The following is a 21,218-nucleotide window of genomic DNA, read 5'->3' as shown; positions in this document are numbered from 1 at the left end:
GGAAATGGATGACAAGGAGTCAAAAACACTTATGTGAAGATGATGGACAAACTCATTTGATAGATTGGTGGTGAGGAGTCAAAATCACTTACCTCTGCCATTTGTTGTTTTCTCTGTGTCTTTGTTGCATCTGTGTATGCATTGTGGTCAGTTTCTATGAGAACCAGTTTGTTGCCATCTTGGTGAACAACAAACTTCCTTGGAGTGTACTTGAGTGGAATGGATACTTGGTTGAAGACAGCTCCTAGCTTCTCTAAAGCCAAAATCCTACAAAATGAAAGTCAATCAGATTTATGACTAGTTTGGGATAGGAGAGGGAAAGACAATTCTTTGTGGAAAAGTTGCCACTTAGAAGTCAACTTGAAATGATGAATTAGTTAAACTAAGACATAAGGGAAAACCATGGGGACTTTGGACACAGACCCGATTTTCAATATTTCAAGTTTCATTTTTTGTATATCTGCCTTCAATATCCCCTCCTGCCTTCCACAAATTAATGAAATGACATATCAGCGATATCAAAGAAATTAATGACAAGTTGGCAGTCCACTGAATAAATACACACATCCTTCATTTGTTTTTTACCTGAGAGTGTTTGTTGATATGGCAACGATACCCTCTGGACATTGCTCTGAAGCAAAGCTGGATGCATACTCTAATGTTTCATAGGACAACGGTGTAAGATGAAATCTTGACTGGTACCAGTAACTCAGCCATGAACGACTTGACATTGCCAACACCTGTAAATCAAAGACAAACACGAGATCACAAAGTTAAGTCTTCCAATGCTACATTCTGACCCAAATTAACATTGATTACACTTGTACATATGGATATGGTTGAACTATATCTGTACAAGGATGTAGACATAACATGCAAAATTAAATATATGTCTTCATTTTAAGCAAGAACAATGAAAGTAAAACCTACTAGTGTTACAATGGGTACTAAAAGTCACACTAGTTTATGGCTCAGACGACAAGCTGCAACAACAGCCATGCATGCAACAACAAAATTTGTCCCAATTTCAAGCAGCAGTGTCAAATGTCGTACGCATAAATTGCAATCAGCGCTTTCCTCTTATGAATACTTACAGCTTCATTGCCTTGCATCTTGACTCTGAAGAGTTTGACAGGTCTGGATCCTAAGTATCTGGTACGTGTGTCTGACAGGTCTCCAGTCACTGGATCCAATACCGTACGCAGTAACACACCATTCTGATATTACAGACAGAGTAAAGAGAAGTTGGTGATAAAATAGAACTCATATTCACAATAAATCCAGAGTCACTCACCATTATAATCAAATCATTTTAGCTGATATTTAACTGAAACCTTTGTAAGCACTGCTTTGTCCACATTATTTCTTTCCAAAAATATGGCAGGACCGACATGGAAAACACCAGTAAATGAAATGTGACAGCTTACTTCATGTTTGAAATTTGCCGAGTTGATGGAACACATCAAAATGTAATTGGTACATGTATTCCAAAAGAGGTTAAATAATCTGAGTTACAATTACCTGCAATCCGATATTGAGATAAAGCAAACCAGAGACTGATTCTAGCATTCCAGTCTCTCCACTTGCCATTTCTACAATACACAGTGATTCAGCTAAGGCAGGCAGCGCTTGCATACTCAATGGTTGTAAGCAATCCTGTCAACAAAGATAAACAAATTCTCAGTATTCTTCGACCAGCTCTTGACAATATATGTGTAAAGTGCATAAAGTATGGTGACTAAAGACGGCAAATATTCAGAGTGTTAGTCAGCAAATACATCATAGTCCACCAACCCTATAACTTTTAACCCTTTCACCCCCAGTTCCCTGTGTACAGGTCCAACTTTACCATAGAAAACAATGGATTTGGGACAAACCATGGTGGTGAAAGGGTTAAGTACTGAAGAAAATCAAACCATCAAGGCATGAATATGGAAATTTAATTGTGAAATCGTTTGCCAATAAGACAGTTGAGTAATTCAAACAGCCAATGAAACTAAATGAATGAAGGTATCTTTTAACAGTTACACCAATCTTCCTGATGTAGGATAATATCCCATCACAATGGGAGTACATAGTGATGGCAAAAAGAGAAAAATTTATTTCATGTAATCTACTTTCACCCTGCCAATATAACACTGAGGTCAAACCTATCACATGCTATCATACAATTGGAACTCTACATGGCTAACTGCAGGGATGTAGAAAGTAGCCGGCAGCTGGCTAAAACAACCAGCTGTTTGCTAAAATTTGCGGGCTGTGAAAATTTAGTTTCGGTAAAAAATAAAGACATTTTGCACAAATTTTGAGTGCTCACACACCACTTGTAACCGCCTATACTTTTATTTTTACCACGAGTAACCAAAATTTTCTACATCCCTGTACTGTGAGTGTAGTGTAGTTCGGTTTTACAACCTGAAATATTTTCAAATGAAAGAAACACAGTTTATATTGTTGATATCAACTGTATGTATACTCACAGACGGGTCAAGCGATATTATCCTGACAGTATTATCAGCCAGACCAACGGCCAGAAATCTTGACCTCTGTTCACCTGATGGTACACTGGCTAAACTCATACACTGGACATCAGCTGACATCTCTTTACGCTCTGTATATTCATTGAGTTGACCTGCCTGAAATTGACAGATCATAAAGTGTTAGAGGATTAGGTGTGCAATGTACGTGCAATGACAGAATGTTCTTACTACATTGAAGCCAAATGCAGAAAACAGATAATTATATATGGTTTAACTTGACCTGTCTCAAAGTTTAGTTATGTGTGGTTACATTTCTTTGTGTACAATATAAAGCTTCAATTTCTGTCCCTGTTTTAGCATCTCAAAATCTATATTGTTGATATAACGTAAACATGATGGTATTCTTACCGGATCCATTTCAAAATACACAAGTTCTCCACCAGTCAGTGCAATCACAACCTGGTAAACAAGATAAAATACAGGCAACAGCTTAGTAATGTTGTGTGTGTGTGATGTGGCTGTGTGATATGTCTAGCCGTGACATCACAGATCATTCATAGCTGTCTGTTTGGCGAGTGGATCAGTTTATAGCAGATAATCACTGACATTCAGTTGAAACACGGATTATATTGTAACATCATCTCCACTTCGCAACTCCTTTGCATTGCAAACTGTAATTTCAAATCTGGAAACACACGAAACAAATTCATGCTATTTACTGGTTGATTTTTCTCATCATAAGGAGAAAGTTATGTTCCATACATTTTTTGATGGTTGAATGCTGGTGAATAAATCAATGAAAACATGAAAAGTTTTTAACTACATATGTAACATTTAAAGTTGCATTTTCAAACTATCAACGATCATCATCAAGCTAGTGATGAACTCTTACATGCAGTTGGGAATATATTGTGACTCTTATACAAATATTGTAAGCATTTTACACAAAAACTGTCTTGGATTTGATGCAAGACAGTTGACAAGACAATAGGATTACCTGTCTCTGATTGACAGCACATTTCACAATACCTGTCTGTGATTGACAGCACATTTCACATTGCCTGTCTTTGATTGACAGCACATTTCACATTGCCTGTCTTTGACTGACAGCACATTTCACATTGCCTGTCTTTGATTGACAGCACATTTCACATTGCCTGTCTGTGATTGACAGCACATATCACATTACCTGTCTCTGACTGACAGCACATTTCACATTGCCTGTCTTTGATTGACAGCACATTTCACATTGCCTGTCTTTGATTGACAGCACATTTCACATCACATTTCACATTACCTGTCTCTGATTGACAGCACATTTCACTATACTTTTCTTTCCTGGAGTTCTCCATTCATTGACACGTTTATCAGCTCTGATGTGACGGATACCTTCTGGATAAATCTGATGGATAAAAGTATCAACAATGATGAAGACTATGAATGCCAAATCATCTTACTGACAATGAGTCTTACAATCAAGATGCCAAGATCCATTCAGTGAACACTCATGACACTTTTATAATGAATGAATGAATTTTAAAATAAAACCATGTTGATGATTTAGTTTGTATTGAACAACTTATAAATTCACAGTACATGTTTTATGGAAAAAGTCTTATACGTCCTTATTTTGAGAAAATGGAAAAAAAAGACTCTACAGTTTGGAAAGTTACAAGTAGATTTGCTTTTTTATATAGATGGACATCTTTGTTAATGTATTTAACATACCATTGTTCTTCTTTCCTTTTTAAAGATAACATAATCGGAAATTTGTAAAAGCAAAATACCTGCAGTAATGCATCATCTCCAATCAAGGAACATGACAGGGTGGGTGTGGTACCAAGGAAACCGGAATCTGTGACTTCTTCTACAGTCTCACCAATAGACAATACCAAGGTAGCATTGACGAAAGACACTATGATGTACGCATCATACTCCTCTGCAATGATATCAATGAACAGTCAAAATAGTCAATTACTGATCTGGTACAACAACATCAGAGAAATACATTTACCCTTCCCTGTCACTTCCCCATCTGCTCAGTCAGTATAAATGCAACATTGACTGCTCAGACAGTATAAATGCAACATTGACTGCTCAGTCAGTATAAATGCAACATTGACTGCTCAGTCCGTATAAATGCAACATTGACTGCTCAGTCCGTATAAATGCAACATTGACTGCTCAGTCCGTATAAATGCAACATTGACTGCTCAGTCAGTATAAATGCAACATTGACTGCTCAGTCAGTATAAATGCAACATTGACCCAAAATCTATATACATTTTCACCCACTAACTTGGCATACATGTCACAGTGGGCCAAGTCAGCTACAATGATTTTTACAGCTGATCTATATCTCCGTTGCCTTCAAATGTTCACTTCCCTGTTACAGGGACAGGGTTGTCCTGTCTGCGACTGCACTACTTTCTTACTGATAAACATTGTCGATCCAAGAAATTGTGATAAATGTCAAGTAAATGTGAAAAAAAGTCAGCATTTGGTAAATGTTCACAGTTCACCTTTCCAATCAATGCAAGACTTTACCAAATAAACTTTGGCTGTGTCCCTTCATTTATATGAAGCTGCTTTGAAAGTCAACAGTTTCTGTACAGTCGCCATTTAAAAATTTTGCATATGCACAAGGGATGTTGGGATATGTTGTGCATAGCAATGGACCTGTTGTATGGGTCCCATACGCACAGCTACAGATGGGACAACCCCTCCCTTTAAAATGTTACATACTGGATATTTTATACCTCATTGGTTTTAACAAACTATGACCTGACAGTGACATATGAACTTGGTAGGACAACGGTTAATGATAAATGCGTTGATTTATTGATGCAACTGAAATGCATCATCACTTCATCCATGGACATACAACAGCAAATGTCATCTCTTCCTACAGCTGCTTTCTGCATTTTGTAAATTTCTTATCACAGAGACTTTGTTGTCACCAATTCTTTTTTCTCACATTTGATCTCTTACCTTCAACAGCCTTTCTCACAGTCCATACAGCATTGGGATTACCTGGCAACTCAGAGACAGCCATTTCTGATACCTACATCATACAGACATCACAAAGAATACCACAGTGAGTTGTATTGGCAGTATCTATGCCAAACAATAACTCAAAATTTACAACAAAGTAAACTGCAAACTCAAAATATGACTTCAAAACTGTCAGGTTAAGTTAGCCCATTCCTGTGAACTTTGCATCTAAAAGGTCAACAACAATATGGTTATTATCCATTCTATCAAATGCGAATCAGTGTCTTTATTTCAAATTACTTATCCACACATTGTGATAAATTTTTAAAAAGTTGTGTTTTGTTTTGTTTCAGATACCAATGGCATCAATAAGTGTTCCATACAGCTACAGTTGGCTGTACAGGAAATCTACAGTGTCTGTTTTCAAAGACAATGATTGGTCAGCCTTTCTATTTCTCTCTTATAAGAGTTATATGAACAGTCAGTCCCTTCTATGGTCAGTGATGGTTGGAAGATGATATCTATGACTTACTTCAAGACCATGTCTAAGAACTCGGAGAGATGATCTGGGTCCTCTTCCACAGGCAGTATACAACTGTGGTGTATCCTCATTGGCCAGGTCAGCAATCTATTGCAGATTAAAAATATACACACACTGAAGTGTTAGATCAATCTTAGCTTTTAGTACTCATATTTTAAAAGCTAATATTCACTAAAATTTGAGGTGGTGACAAAACTGACACTCACTGTGGGTGCTTGCTGGAAATTAATGCATGTTGATATGATTTTGCCCACAAAACTGCAAACATTACCACAGACAATGGTCTTCTGAATATCATGTTTAAAATCGAAACTCAGGTCATTCCAGCATTACTGTAAGTATCCAAATTCAAAGTCAGCACAAATTTTCTGCTGACCTTCCTTCATAGTTATAATGAAACTCAGAAATGAATTACATGTCCCGCACAATACTGTTTCAGTATATCTCTTTCAATCATTGGTTGGAACAGATTTCTAGTCCATATTCTATGCATTCTTTCCAATGAATATCTATTCTATCTACTTCACAGACATCTTGTTGATATTATTCAGAATACTGTAACCTATAGAAACAATACAGCAGTCAGCATGATATTCTTCCCCAAAAATTACAACCTGTTTGATATTTTACCTGGCATGATAAGATGGGTGATAGACTTTCCATTTCATCTACAAGGACCAAATTTTTCAGAGGCCTTGGTGCAAAGAAGAACGTATCTCCTTCTTCCAATGGCATCGCACTGCTAAACTCTGGTTCATCATCATCGTCACCGAGATGTGCTATCTGATAGAGTACACTGTGAAGACATCAAAGTGAATTTAGTAAAGCTTTTAGTACTTGCTTCAATAGACTGATCATGCTATAACTTGTAAAAGTCATGGATATGCTTGATATCAATTTAAATCATTTGAAAGTGAGATTTCCAAATCAACAATTTGATCCTTTCCTATTTGGAAACACTGCAAGATACTTGGATCACACTGTAGGACTTCAATTCAACACTACACTGTAAGATACTTGGATCACACTGTAGGACTTCAATTCAACACTACACTGTAAGATACTTGGATCACACTGTGTAGTACTTCAATTCAACACTACACTGTAAGATACTTGGATCACACTGTGTAGTACTTCAATTCAACACTACACTAAGATACTTGGATCACACTGTGTAGTACTTCAATTCAACACTACACTGTAAGATACTTGGATCACACTGAGTAGTACTTCAATTCAACACTACACTGTAAGATACTTGGATCACACTGTGTAGTACTTCCATTCAACACTACACTGTTAAGATACTTGGATCACACTGTGTAGTACTTCAATTCAACACTACACTGTAAGATACTTGGATCACACTGTGTAGTACTTCCATTCAACACTACACTGTAAGATACTTGGATCACACTGTGTAGTACTTCAATTCAACACTACACTGTAAGATACTTGGATCACACTGTGTAGTACTTCAATTCAACACTACACTGTAAGATACTTGGATCACACTGTGTAGTACTTCAATTCAACACTACACTGTAAGATACTTGGATCACACTGTGTAGTACTTCAATTCAACACTACACTGTAAGATACTTGGATCACACTGTGTAGTACTTCAATTCAACACTACACTGTAAGATACTTGGATCACACTGTGTAGTACTTCCATTCAACACTACAATGGTGATATGTTCCTTCCAAGGGGAAGATGGAATTACAGAATGTCTGCTACATTCCTGCAGTGAAAAATATAATTTTCCACTGAACATGTATTTGTGACTTACCAAGAAACTTTGAACAAGGTTACTTTGTTAGCAGATTATTCAACTGTGAATGATGCTATACTCATTGGTTTCCAAACTCTGTAGTGAAATACAAGAATCAAGTCTTGAGGTGTGAATGATGTAATACTTACTGGTTTCCAAACTCTGCAGCCAAATACAAGAATCCAGTCTTGAGAACACATAGTGAAGTGGCAACTGGTACAGTGTCAAAGTACTTCATTCGTATTTCTGTCACCATGTCTTCATCTGTTTCCAAGGTGATCTTGAAAATGTCTCCTTGCTCTGTTTGTGTCAAAAAGAAAAACATGGACTGCGGAGAAGAAAGGAAAGATGGATAAGAATAACATATGGGATTCTCAATACAAGTAACACTTGTCCAACACACTGTGCTGACAATGCAGGGTTTAGTACTTCAAACTGAACTGTACACACTTAGCTTTGACCACAGACATTCTGAGTCTTCTACTCCATAGCCTATGGTTTGACAAATGAAAAGTCTCAACACAGTCTCTGCTGATAAAGACTAGCTGACTATTTGAGCTAGGCTAGCATTTATCATGTTATATCATTGCACATTTTATAATGCAGTATTAAGTTATAATGAAGTTGATTGGCAAATCAATCTAGGCCTGCGATATCTGGTATCAAGTAAATTCAGTAGAGCTGGTGATAAAGCAAGTGATTCTAAACTGAAACCACACAGTTTGTCTGAAGTCATTTATAGATTGCTATCTTGTTTGTAAGTATTCACAAAGACTCTCACAGCCCCTACGAGGCTACAGTGTTGCCTTATCCATGTCTGAAGTCTGAGCATAGATCATTGCAGTGTGTCAAGGTTGATCTGCCAGCCATGCATGGCTGGACCATAAGACACCCTCAGTTGATTCAGTGTAGGGTGGAAATACAGGTGGCAATATGATAGAGTAGAAGTAGCTGCACAGCAGATGAGGGACTGTGACACAAGTTTTATCTAAAAAACCTTGACACCTTGCAGTATGGGAGTAAAACGCTTTATACATGCTATGTTTCCATGACAATTATTATGCAGAATGTACTGATGTAAATGAACATTCACAAAATTCTTGTCTTTTTGATAAATTCTTGAACTTGATCCCCACCAATGTTCCTATAATGCGTTCTAAACATATGGTACAAAAGAAGAATGAATATAGAGAGAATACCTTGGTCTTGTGAGTTGCACTACAAACAAAGATCATTCCTCTCTCTGGATCATCCAAATCATTCTGTAAAAACAAATCACATCAAAATAAGTATTTCATCCAAATCATTCTGTAAAAACAAATCACATCAAAATAAGTATTTCATCCAAATCATTCTGTAAAAACAATCACATCAAATAAGTATTTCATCCAAATCATTCTGTAAAAACAAATCACATCAAATAAGTATTTCATCCAAATCATTCTGTAAAAACAAATCACATCAAAATAAGTACTTCATCCAAATCATTCTGTAAAAACAAATCACATCAAAATAAGTATTTCATCCAAATCATTCTGTAAAAACAAATCACATCAAATAAGTATTTCATCAAATCATTCTGTAAAAACAAATCACATCAAAATAAGTACTTCATCCAATCATTCTGTAAAAACAAATCACATCAAAATAAGTATTTCATCCAAATCATTCTGTAAAAACAAATCACATCAAATAAGTACTTCATCCAAATCATTCTGTAAAATAAATCACATCAAAATAAGTATTTCATCCAAATCATTCTGTAAAAACAATCACATCAAATAAGTATTTCATCCAAATCATTCTGTAAAACAAATCACATCAAAATAAGTATTTCATCCAAATCATTCTGTAAAAACAAATCACATCAAAATAAGTATTTCATCCAAATCATTCTGTAAAAACAAATCACATCAAAATAAGTATTTCATCCAATCATTCTGTAAAAATAAATCACATCAAAATAAGTATTTCATCCAAATCATTCTGTAAAAACAAATCACATCAAAATAAGTATTTCATCCAAATCATTCTGTAAAAACAAATCACATCAAAATAAGTATTTCATCCAAATCATTCTGTAAAAACAAATCACGTCAAAATAAGTATTTCATGGAAAATCATTCATGTTATCTTTCCTATTGTCCCAAGTTTAACATTCTCACTGAAACCAGTGAGATTCGTACCGAGGGCAGGGCAACTTTATAACATGTGTTCTGCTTGGCTGAGGGACTTTGATTCCATGCACTGCATGTCATGTCCTGTTCCAACAATGACACTTTGAAATGAATGCCTATGAGTACAAAGAACTCGAAATAAACCTACACAACTTTTTTAAGTTGTCATGTTATTTTCAGGGTTCGCGGTAGAGGTCGCCACAGTCGCAAAATGCGACTAAAACTTGTTTGTGGCGAACAAAAACCCATCGGCAATCGCCACGATCTCAAAAGCGTGGCGACAGCTGATTTCTATAGTCGAAATTGATAAAACTAAACAGTCCAAATCTTAATGCTTTTCCACTGATATGCTAAAGACAACATAAAAAACTCTTTATTTAAAGCACTTACTTGAAATTGTAAAGGAAGACAAAATACAGAAAACAGTTACAATAACATTCTCGCGATCTCGATCTCCATGAACTGGCATTCCGATCACGTTGATACTAAGATAGTCAGGAGGTAGTAGAGACTCCATGGTAAGATAGACAACCATAGCCAAAAGCAGCAAAACTCAGCGACGATTCCGAGCTTTATTGACACAGTATTTCATATCGGAGTATCAAATCAAACTGATTACACAATCCCTGGATCAGCGACATTTTAGTGAAATTTCCACATTAATCATAACTTGAAAAAAGTAAACGTGATACTGAAACAAAGACGTCGTGTATGCTGTCGATCAACAGCATAGCGTGAACCGTAAACCATTGAGGTAACTGGCATGGCATGTGCATTGACTGCACATAAAAGCAAGTCGACATTGCAATATCAAACGGTCTACATCTTGTGAAAACAACGAGATAGCATTGAAAGTTGTAATAGTCAACGGTAAAAACTCTTCACTGATGAAAGGATAATAGCGTCAAACAAATGAAATTGCATATTTAGAGAAGGAAAACCAACGTCGCATCGTGGCCTTGAGTACGAGTGAGAATAACAATGGCGGATGTGCGGAGTGGGACTATTCTATTTAGGTAACGGGGGTACGGAGGGACACAGATTCATGAAGGTACTGGCAAAACGTGCCATTTTCCTAACGATGCTGTCGCGGGGAACTTGAATGTCTCATTGTTGTAACACCTTTTTAATAGTTTTTCTGATCGGAAAAGTAATGTCACTAACTGTAATGATCTATTATACGCTCATCACCTTTCTGTATCGGGGTTTAACTAGGGTAGGCATGTAAAGTAAAATGAAGAAGCCTTTATTAAATCCTATCCCAATTGGGGATCTTGATCATAGTGTGCAATACAGGTTTTGTAAAATCAACAACAAAAACATGTTCATCAATATTTTACTCTTTTTCATTTTTATTTTGGTCTGAGTTCAAACTATCTTCCCAAATCACATAATGATGATTTGACTGTTCTTGAAAAATGTTTATAAGGTCTTGTGTGTCTCTGAATGTGTTTTTACAAATGTTTAGTTTACTTAAAGATCATGTCTACTGTCTGTGTAGCCTTTGCAGTGAAAGAAGAAATGTATAGTCTCATGTATCTCATATATATATATATATATATATATATACATATATATATATATATATATATATATATATATATATATAATATATATATATATATATAATTATATATATGTGTGTGTGTGTGTGTGTGTATGTGTGTGTGTGTATGTATATGTGTATGCATTTATGAATGTATCACATCAAAAACTTGAAGACTGAAGCATGTTTCTAACAGCATTTAGTATGTGTGGCTAACGAAAGTTGCGTATGGCTAATAAAATTAGCACCAAATTAGCCACACTGAGTAAGTGTGGCTACTAACTTGAAAATCCTACCGCTAACCCTGTTATTTTGTACAACCAAATGGGTTATACATCAAAACACAGATATTCAACATATTTTTGTTCAGTGTTTCACAATAATCTCACTTTACTTTCTTTTAGAATTTTATTTCTACTTACCCTTCTCCTGGGAATAGGCATTCGGATGTCTGGCTGATCACCAAAGTTTTTATATGTGATGTAATTTTCCGAACAGATGAGAACTCCACTGGGTCCTTCATTGCCACCAGGCACTGCAGATATTAAATGGAAATGATTACGATGACAGCTTTTGAGATACTGACACTGTGTCAAGATGTAACACCATACTACCGCTCAGCACACATATGCTTACACAGGTTTTTTTATTTCAGTAATGGCCTTTCCTTATGAAATTACTCATCAGTTATTGACGATTGCTCTCAGATAACAGAATGTTGACAACACACAAGCACTATACTGTCTGCTATCACACTGAGAATGAAATCCATAAATGTTTCCTCCATGTTCCTTGAAAACAAAGCAAACCACATCACTGACCGCAGTGGGATCAACTCCATGCAAAAATTAAAACTTTACATCAAGATTACAAAAATCAGGTGTTTCATGGTGAAGATTACAACTAACCTGCGATAAGAAAGTTGCCGTGTTCTTCAAGGGGTTCACTGTACTTTCTAACCACGTGGTTAAGTCCAAGGTCAAGTTCATAAAATGTCAACATTTGCTGTGTGTTCTGTACTGCCTCTCCAGCTGGGTCGCTATCTGCTTCCTGAAATTGAGGAAATCCTTCATTTACATCACAAGGTGATAGGAGTTTTCTGATAATGGGCCCAGGGCATTTGTTTTAAAATTGGGTAAATTGTAAGGGCCACACCTGGAGCTTAATTCCTGCCAAGTCGGTGAAAATCCGCTTGAAATTCGGTGTAGCCAGAATCTAAGCACTGGTGACCGTTATTCTCCCAACCCAGTGGAAATCGGACCTTTTTGGGTACCCCCTTTCCTGCCAAGTCGACGGCACTACGTTTTGCTATCCCCTGTGCGTTTAGGGGTCATCCGAGGAGAGGTTTTCTGACAAGGAATGCCTTTTCCCCTCGAAATGGGTTCGCAGGGAGTCGATAGACAGGGAAAGGTGCAGAAACCTGTCCGCCAGTCCCCCACACCCGAGGGGGGCTGGGTTTTTTTTACCGCTTTTTAGCGGACTTGGCAGGATAGCATGGTGACGTTTTCTGGCGGAGTTGGACGTACTTGGCTGCCTGGCACTATAGAGATTGCTGCCGAACTTGACCAACTCGGCAATGCTAATCTAGAAGACTACCTCTTGCAAACAACTTGGCAGATATGCCGATGGTGCGAGACGAAAGTCACTTATTCAGTTGTGCGTGACTGAAAATGAGAACGTATTTTTGACGGGACGGCTCGACTTGTTCCTCCGATGGAACGGATATGAACGACTCGGAAATACCATTACAAACTGGTGTCCGACGTACTAAGCTGGGCTTCAGCTCTGCAAGTTCAAGCCAGGCAACGTCCTTCACCGCCTTGGCCGTGCCATTCAATGGACGTAGCTTTGGATTTTTTATTTATTCCATCGTCCGAAGTATTGGCTCTGGTTTGCAGGCAAACGTATCCTCTTGCCGACGCATTAGTAACTACGTACGCTGTTTGCGTACAGAGAATTCAAAGGTGACATAAGGTCAATATGCTACGGGGATACCGCCTGCAGTTAGCAGGGACTGCTTTTGTTATGCAAACCAGCTAGCAGTACAATATGGCTGCCAGGCATGTGGACACGTCGATGGCTAGAACAATGGAAGCATATTGCGTTGCACCCGTGCATCGCAAAAGTGAACTGAAGACTTGGGTGTAGTGACTGGTTATCACTGGTTAGCTGCAGCCCAAGCCATGTCGGTACAAACCCGTACCTGACTGAGGACCACTCGATTAACCCTTTTCCTGCCGAGCGCCCTTGTCCGTTATTCTCCCAAGTCAGTAGAAAACCGCCCCATAATATGTGCCTGCAAAAGATTGGCTCTCCTGCATGTTATCCTGCCAGGCATTTTGGCAGAAATCGCCCATTTTCAGGGTAGTTTTAGCCGTACTTATACGTGTTAGACTTCGATAATTTCTACATGCCCGTAGACAGGGGAAGGAGCTCAAGGGTTGCTGCAGAAAAAATTGAGGTCACCGGCTTTGTTTGCCCCTGGGAGTGCGTCATTTTATTGCCGTTTCATGTTTATTTTTTCGGAAATAAACTCCTTCAGTATTACGTACGTCCGCTAGGCACAAACATCACCTCACTCGTCTGTTAGTCAGAGACCCTGAGGGTCGTGCTAGGGGTGCAGCAGCACCGTCAAACCTGTCCTGTTTCCCCAGGTAGGGTCAATTGAATACGTACCTCCAACGACTTGGCAGTGTAGCACAAAAACTACGTTTTTGCCGTTGTATTAACGACATGGCTGAGCCATTGAAGCACAGCTTTACGTAGTTTTGCCAGCTCAGTTGGGAGTTGGCTTACGAGTGTTACCGTTCATTACTGACTTAATCGAGTGGTCCTCAGTCAGGTACGGGTTTGTACCGACATGGCTTGGGCTGCAGCTAACAGTGATAACCAGTCACTACCCCCAAGTCTTCAGTTCACTTTTGCGATGCACGGGTGCAACGCAATATGCTTCCATTGTTCTAGCCATCGACGTGTCCACATGCTGGCAGCCATATTGTACTGCTAGCTGGTTTGCATAACAAAAGCAGTCCCTGCTAAATGCAGACGGTATCCCCGTACATGTAGCATATTGACCTCATGTGCCCTTTTGAATTCTCTGTACGCAAACAGCGTACGTAGTTACCAATGCGTCGGCAAGAGGATACGTTTGCCTGCAAACCAGAGCCAGTACTTCGGACGGTGGAATAAATAAAAAATCCAAAGCTACGTCCATTGAATGGCACGGCCAAGGCAGTGAAGGACGTTGCCTGGCTTGAACTTGCAGAGCTGAAGCCCAGCTTAGTACGTCGGACACCAGTTTGTAATGGTATTTCCGAGTCGTTCATATCCGTTCCATGGGAGGAACAAGTCGAGCCGTCCCGTCAAAAATACGTTCTCATTTTCAGTCACGCACAACTGAATAAGTGACTTTCGTCTCGCACCATCGGCATATCTGCCAAGTCGTTTGCAAGAGGTAGCCTTCTAGATTAGCATTGCCGAGTTGGTCAAGTTCGGCAGCAATCTGTATAGTGCCAGGCAGCCAAGTACGTCCAACTCCGCCAGAAAACGTCACCATGCTATCCTGCCAAGTCCGCTAAAAAGCGGTAAAAAAAACCCAGCCCCCCTCGGGTGTGGGGGACTGGCGGACAGGTTTCTGCACCTTTCCCTGTCCTTGGACTCCCTGTGAACCCATTTCGAGAGCAAACGCCGTTCCTCGCCCAAAACCTGTCCTCGAACGACCCCTAGCGTGAGCAAGGGTTTGCTACACGTAGTTCCGTCGACTAGGCAGGAAAGGGGGTACCAAAAAGGAGCCCGATTTCCACCGCCTTAGGAGGATAACGGCTGTGGCTGCTCAGCTTCTAGCTACACCGAATTTCAAGCGGATTTTCACCGACTTGGCAGGAAAAGGGTTAAGTCAGTAATGAACGGTAACACTCGTAAGCCAACTCCCAACTGAGCTGGCTAATACTACGTTGAGCTGTGCTTCAATGGCTCAGCCATGTCGTTAATACAACGGCAAAAACGTAGTTTTTGTGCTACACTGCCAAGTCGTTTAAGGTACGTATTCAATTGACCCTACCCTGGGGAAACAGGACAGGTTTGACGGTGCTTCTGCACCCCTAGCACGACCCTCAGGGTCTCTGACTAACAGACGAGTGAGGTGATGTTTGTGCCTAGCGGACGTAAATGACGCACTCCCAGGGGCAAACAAAGCCAGTGACCTCAATTTTTTTCTGCAGCAACCCTTGAGCTCTTTCCCCTGTCTACCGGCATGTAGAAATTATCGAAGTCTAACACGTATAAGTACGGCTAAAACTACCCTGAAAATGGGCGATTTCTGCCAAAATGCCTGGCAGGATAACATGCAGGAGAGCCAATCTTTTGCAGGCACATATTATGGGGCGGTTTTCTACTGACTTGGGAGGATAACGGACAAGGGCGCTCGGCAGGAAAAGGGTTAATAAATGCCAAGAGCATTAATTTGGTAGAGTAACAAACACCCATCAAGTACTCACAAGAGCTTGTATTTGAGTTGAAGCTCATACCGTGACAAATAAAGAGTAAGATGCTGCAGAACACCTTCTAATGATAGTTCTTTTTCTCTTTCCATCTTTTCCTGGGCAAGTTTTGACAAATCTACCTGCACCTCAGAAGGAAACAATGTTACACTTTCTCTGATCTGTGAATGATGTAGACAACACACAGATGTACTCATACACACATATACATGATACAATACAAAAGGATGCCTAGACATAAACTACTACAATGTATCAATGTCTACCTCAGGATCATTCCCTTTGCAGTTTTTTTTCAGTAAACTAGGGGTGTCTGATGTAAATGGCTGCATTCAGGAAGCCAGAAGCCTTAATATTTTTATTTTGTTTGCCACACAACAGTCATTTTATGACAGCTCATTGATAAATGAGGCAAACTGAGATGTCAATGGTAAAGATCAAGCAAAACTAAAATCCAAAATAAGCACCCACCCCAAAAATAATTGCCCATGGGCCTATAAGTGGATAGGCCTATTACAAAAAAACTCTGGTAAGACTGGATAACACTGCCCTAGTTCATAAATATAAACTTTTTTACCATTCTTAGATCTTATTGCAGAGATTAATATTATTTTCACAGATGTAATGACTTTGACAACGCTGAATGTTGTAGTTAGTGATAAGAGAAATGTTGAGAAAGCCATGTTATCATGATCATACTGGCTTACCTTATGAGTAGTGCATGTCAGGGTGATGTAGGAAAATCAAATTCACTGTCATGTAAGTGGTATATTCAATAGAGATGTACTTTCTTTAGAAGTTATTTGCATAAACTGATATTTATGCTTACCTCATAGTCTACCTCAAGACATGCAAAGCAAGGATTTTCAAAGCCAATGTCAATTCCAACCATATGATAGCAGAATGTGCTGGATTTGTGTGCTTCAAGAGGTGAGGAGATTGTCAACCTGGCCTGGGCATCTCTGTTCAAGATGTACACTAGCTTCTGTTTCTCCACAGAACCAATCATCACAGCACGGCCTTTAGGATCAACAGCTAGAAACTGACCTGGCACAATGCGTCTACATCCACTTTTACCAAAAGTCTCCTGATGAATCTGTGATCGATCATTGTCAGAATATTAATAAGGGTTACAACAAAGGAATTTTGATGGGTGGACGACTCCTGTGTTTTCCAAGTAACCTATATCCACATGTTATTTACCATTCAAAAGAAAACATTTTCACAACAATAATATGCAAATTATTCAGTGCTATATAAATTAGTATTTCTAATTTTCCAAGCTGTGCAGGACATTGATTTACTAATGAATCTTGGCTTATAAACTCATCTGACATTTGACAACCATGCAAATATCAGATATCTGTTAATTGATTGAGATTATTTTATCACTCCTGTAATAATTACAATATTTCTGTTTCTATTTTGAAAGCTTTTGTCGCAAAATGTACCTGTTCTATATGTTGAACATCCTTACCTATACATAGCATATATTAGCTCAACTGTATTTCAGAAGTCTTACATAAGCAAAATATAAAACTTGTGACATCAAAAGTCAACTGTAGGATTGTATTTTCTTACCTTTTCAAACATATTTTTGGATGGAATGTATTCCAAAATCACAATTCTTCCAGAATCTGAGCCAACTATGATGTAATCTATTTGAGAATAACACAATCAGTCATGTCAGACAAAACTGAAGCTCCAAATCTATTTCATTAAATACTTGTCCTGAACGGGGAAATTTACCCAGCCTTTCTTTGGTAATCAAGTCATTATTTAGTGAAAATTAACCCGAATAGCATTAGTTTCATTCACTTTCACTTGCGCGTATTAGCCCAGTGGCCACAAACTGAACGCACGGGAACCGGAAGTGACGTATCAAACTTGCTCGTCGTCTTGCACACAGCGAGTTCAAAGCGAGGTCACTTACAGCCAAGCTCTCTATGCCAAGTAAAGGACACGTACACGGTAAGCAAATCTCAGCGCTCGACTGAAAATCATCATGGCAAAGATAATCGGCAATAACTTGATGACGAAGTTCAAATTCGTCTCGGCGATCAATTATTTAATAATAATGTTTATTCCCAGAAAACAAGTGAAGATGAAATGTAAAATTTACAATGATTCGATTACACAGAAGGAGGGAAAATGAGTGCGGAAAATAGTTGTCAACTGTAGATCAATTATGCTGCACGAATGCATGTGGTGCGTCTGCAATCGCTGTGAAATCATGCCGACGCAGAAGTAATGCCAATGCTGTAAAGAGATCAACATTAATTCTAAAAGTGCGAGCATTTTTAGTGTGTTACTAATTTACAGAACGCCCTAATGTAGCCAATGCATGATTAGTCTAGAACCGGCAGTCCTGTCTACAGCGTTCATTCCATACGTACAAGATGCACTTTGGGCTGGATATGCCCCGGACAGTTTTCTTTTCGGTTTGTAGTTCAGTAGCTGGGCTTGCAACTTTCACTAAAAAGCAGTCTTTCCCAAAGTTGTGTTCACAGAAAACTTTATTTCTGCTCGACTTAAAACTCGACATCGAGTGCAAGCAGTTGCACACGTCGACTGCTTCAATGACCAAGTTTACGACGTCACTTCCGGTATTTTAGTACACCGCTGTTTATTAGCCAGTGAGTGAAGTGAATAAAATCGACTTGAAAGCCTTTCAGTGATCATATCAGTTTAATATTCCAAATTAATTTTCAAGGTAACTTTCCCCTTGAACTGCAAATACGGCTAAATCACACATCATCGAACTGATGCCAAGCATTTTTCAGAGTGCATGTCATCTACGATGTAGCACAAAAGATTAGCTGCAATAATGTAGCCTGGAGCGGTGCAATGGTTGTTGCAACAGCAGTCTCTTGACTGCATTATTGCAGCTACATGAAAAATGTGCTTCAGAAGGACAAAGTATTGTCTTGGATAAATGATTGCAAACAATGTAGTTTGACAAAAGGACGGATGCATTCAAATATACCTCTCTAGCATAACAAAACTGCACCACATACTATGGTAACTGAAAATTTTGTTCGCTGGCCTGTTATTTTCACTAATTATCATAACAGCTTCATGATACAGAATAGCACAGCTGTTGAATCCATCTTAGTTTCACACACTTCTGGCAGTCTGGTCGGATGGAATTAGAAAATCATAAGTGCCACTGGCGAAAAAACTCAGGTAGCAAAAACCAATATTGTTACATGTATATATACAAATTTTAATATACACTTCTTTTTCCATGTGATAATGTTTTCGTTGCTAACATTTGAGTGACAGAGCTAAGAATATAATGCACATGAAGTGTGACCCACCTTTAGTTCCTCCAGTAAGCCTGAATGCTACCAGGGATCTGATGACGCCAAAGATCTCTTGTGTCAGCATGGTGTATATTTTGCCAGTATTGGGATCTGGACGCAGAATTTCCAGGATTTTGCCCCTGGATACAACCAACTCCTGTTGTTTTGTGCCACTGAAGTTGCCATATATGACATGGGTAATGCCAGTGGCACGCTGCAGTGTCAGTGCATAGAGAAACATCTTGTATGATGAACTGCAAATCAAACACACAAAATAACGGATTAACAAAATAACTGAAAATTTTGTCATCTTCTGCTTGTTCTTGTGCTTGTTCATTTGACATGTTTGAACAAATTCCAAACCCCATAAACGACAAGGTTAGTGTAGTATAGTGTTCAGTCTTCAGTAGTGATAAATCAGTACGACCAATGGAGTAAATATGTAGCATTTCACATCAACACGCCTCGTCCAGTGGGATGCGCTTATTTTGACCTCTACAGGGCCATCGGCATTTTAGCGCTACTGGTGAGTAAAGTCGCAAAAACAAAAATCACCGACTCCCCTCACCGTAGCGCTACAATTTTGCAGCTAGTCCTGGGTATGAATAAAAACACTACAACTTGTCATTCATTACACCTCTTCCTACCAAGTTTTTGGACATTGCATTCATTTTATAACTTTCTAGAATCTGGCATTCAGAGGCCATTATCCTTCATTTTGCTCCAATACATTTAGCTGTAGCGTCATCCTCATCCCCACTTTCCCATTACCCCTGAGGCTGAGGATGACGCCAACTTTATGCTTGTACTTCACACCCTCTTCTTGCTGGTTGTGGTCATCTCAGCGACTCAACCATAGTGCCCTGGTTACCTGGTTACTATGACCTCATTATCTTTTTCTAGTCTATCGCTCTCATTTACTTATTTTCCCACAAAAACATCACAGAAAAACAGCATTTCAAAAATTAACAAGCCTTCTTTTTTGATATCATGCGAATAAGAGAAGTTTTTTCTTCACACACGCATTTCTCACCACTCCTTTCAGAAGCTGCTAGTATAATCTTCGCATACTACAAAGAACTTGTTCTTCCATCAACCATCGATAGTGCAAGCAAGACGAGTCAATCAACGCAACTCTTGATATTGCCTGTTTTTGTATGTGACTTGTGTGCATGGTCTGGCAGTATACGCAGCAGGTGGAAAAAATTTGTTTCAACGAAAAAACGCAGACGTTTATGTTTAACTAGCAGCGATAAAAAGTTACCCTGGCGGCTTACATTATTACTTATTTCACAATGTCGGCACAAAATGTCACCTCGGTAGGCCGTAGTAACACCATATTCATTTGACATTACATGATAAACCATAAATCATGGATCGACTGAACCTCATCACTATACAGTATACTACATAGTGTACGTAATTCTGCGACGTCGCTTCTCCTTACACTGGGCCACCAAAACAACAAATTTCTCAAACGGGGGGCGTATTCCTTTTTGAAACTCAAGAATGCTGCTTATATGCAAGCGCTTTACAGCTGGCCGATCGAGCAACGCGAACGCTATTCGTTTTGTGTACGTTTCAGGTTGTAAACAATCATACACGTGACGGTACTACGGCGTTTCTCGGAAAGCTAAAGAGAACAATACCAAAAATAATATCACAGATCGCATCTTCATTTCTTAATCTTTGTATTTATCTATTTGATATGCCACTTGCGCAAACGATGCTCTTAGATAGAGCGGATTTCGTTTTTACATACCTCGGTAATGCTCCGTATACATACAAGATGGCGTCCGCTGACAGTACTCCTTAGTTACTTCTTCTTTAATACGATGTAACAGTTGAGAAAATCTTGACGTCTTAGAACTTGGAAAAATATTCAAGAATTGCATTGTGAT

At 38.8% G+C, this 21,218-nt stretch overlaps 1 protein-coding gene across 1 annotated transcript in view; it reads right to left on the bottom strand.

The window, feature by feature from the left end:
* Positions 1 to 21,186, bottom strand: part of LOC139117955 (splicing factor 3B subunit 3-like) — a 35,974-nt gene extending 14,788 nt beyond the window's left edge. The window contains 19 exon segments of the mRNA XM_070681207.1: positions 93 to 267; positions 586 to 740; positions 1,095 to 1,217; positions 1,522 to 1,656; positions 2,481 to 2,636; positions 2,889 to 2,939; positions 3,778 to 3,882; positions 4,268 to 4,419; positions 5,472 to 5,544; positions 6,007 to 6,102; positions 6,646 to 6,811; positions 7,940 to 8,118; positions 8,990 to 9,052; positions 11,936 to 12,048; positions 12,422 to 12,563; positions 16,842 to 17,108; positions 17,594 to 17,670; positions 19,333 to 19,571; positions 21,080 to 21,186. Of these exon segments, the coding sequence (XP_070537308.1) occupies positions 93 to 267; positions 586 to 740; positions 1,095 to 1,217; positions 1,522 to 1,656; positions 2,481 to 2,636; positions 2,889 to 2,939; positions 3,778 to 3,882; positions 4,268 to 4,419; positions 5,472 to 5,544; positions 6,007 to 6,102; positions 6,646 to 6,811; positions 7,940 to 8,118; positions 8,990 to 9,052; positions 11,936 to 12,048; positions 12,422 to 12,563; positions 16,842 to 17,108; positions 17,594 to 17,670; positions 19,333 to 19,558 (2,454 nt within the window). The 5' untranslated portion in view covers positions 19,559 to 19,571; positions 21,080 to 21,186.
* Between the last annotated feature and the right edge of the window lie 32 nt (positions 21,187 to 21,218).

Source organism: Ptychodera flava, chromosome 18 (assembly GCF_041260155.1).
Source record: "Ptychodera flava strain L36383 chromosome 18, AS_Pfla_20210202, whole genome shotgun sequence".
Taxonomy (NCBI): domain Eukaryota; kingdom Metazoa; phylum Hemichordata; class Enteropneusta; family Ptychoderidae; genus Ptychodera; species Ptychodera flava.
Note: the sequence above shows the minus strand (reverse complement) of the source record. Positions and strands in the feature narration are given on the sequence as shown.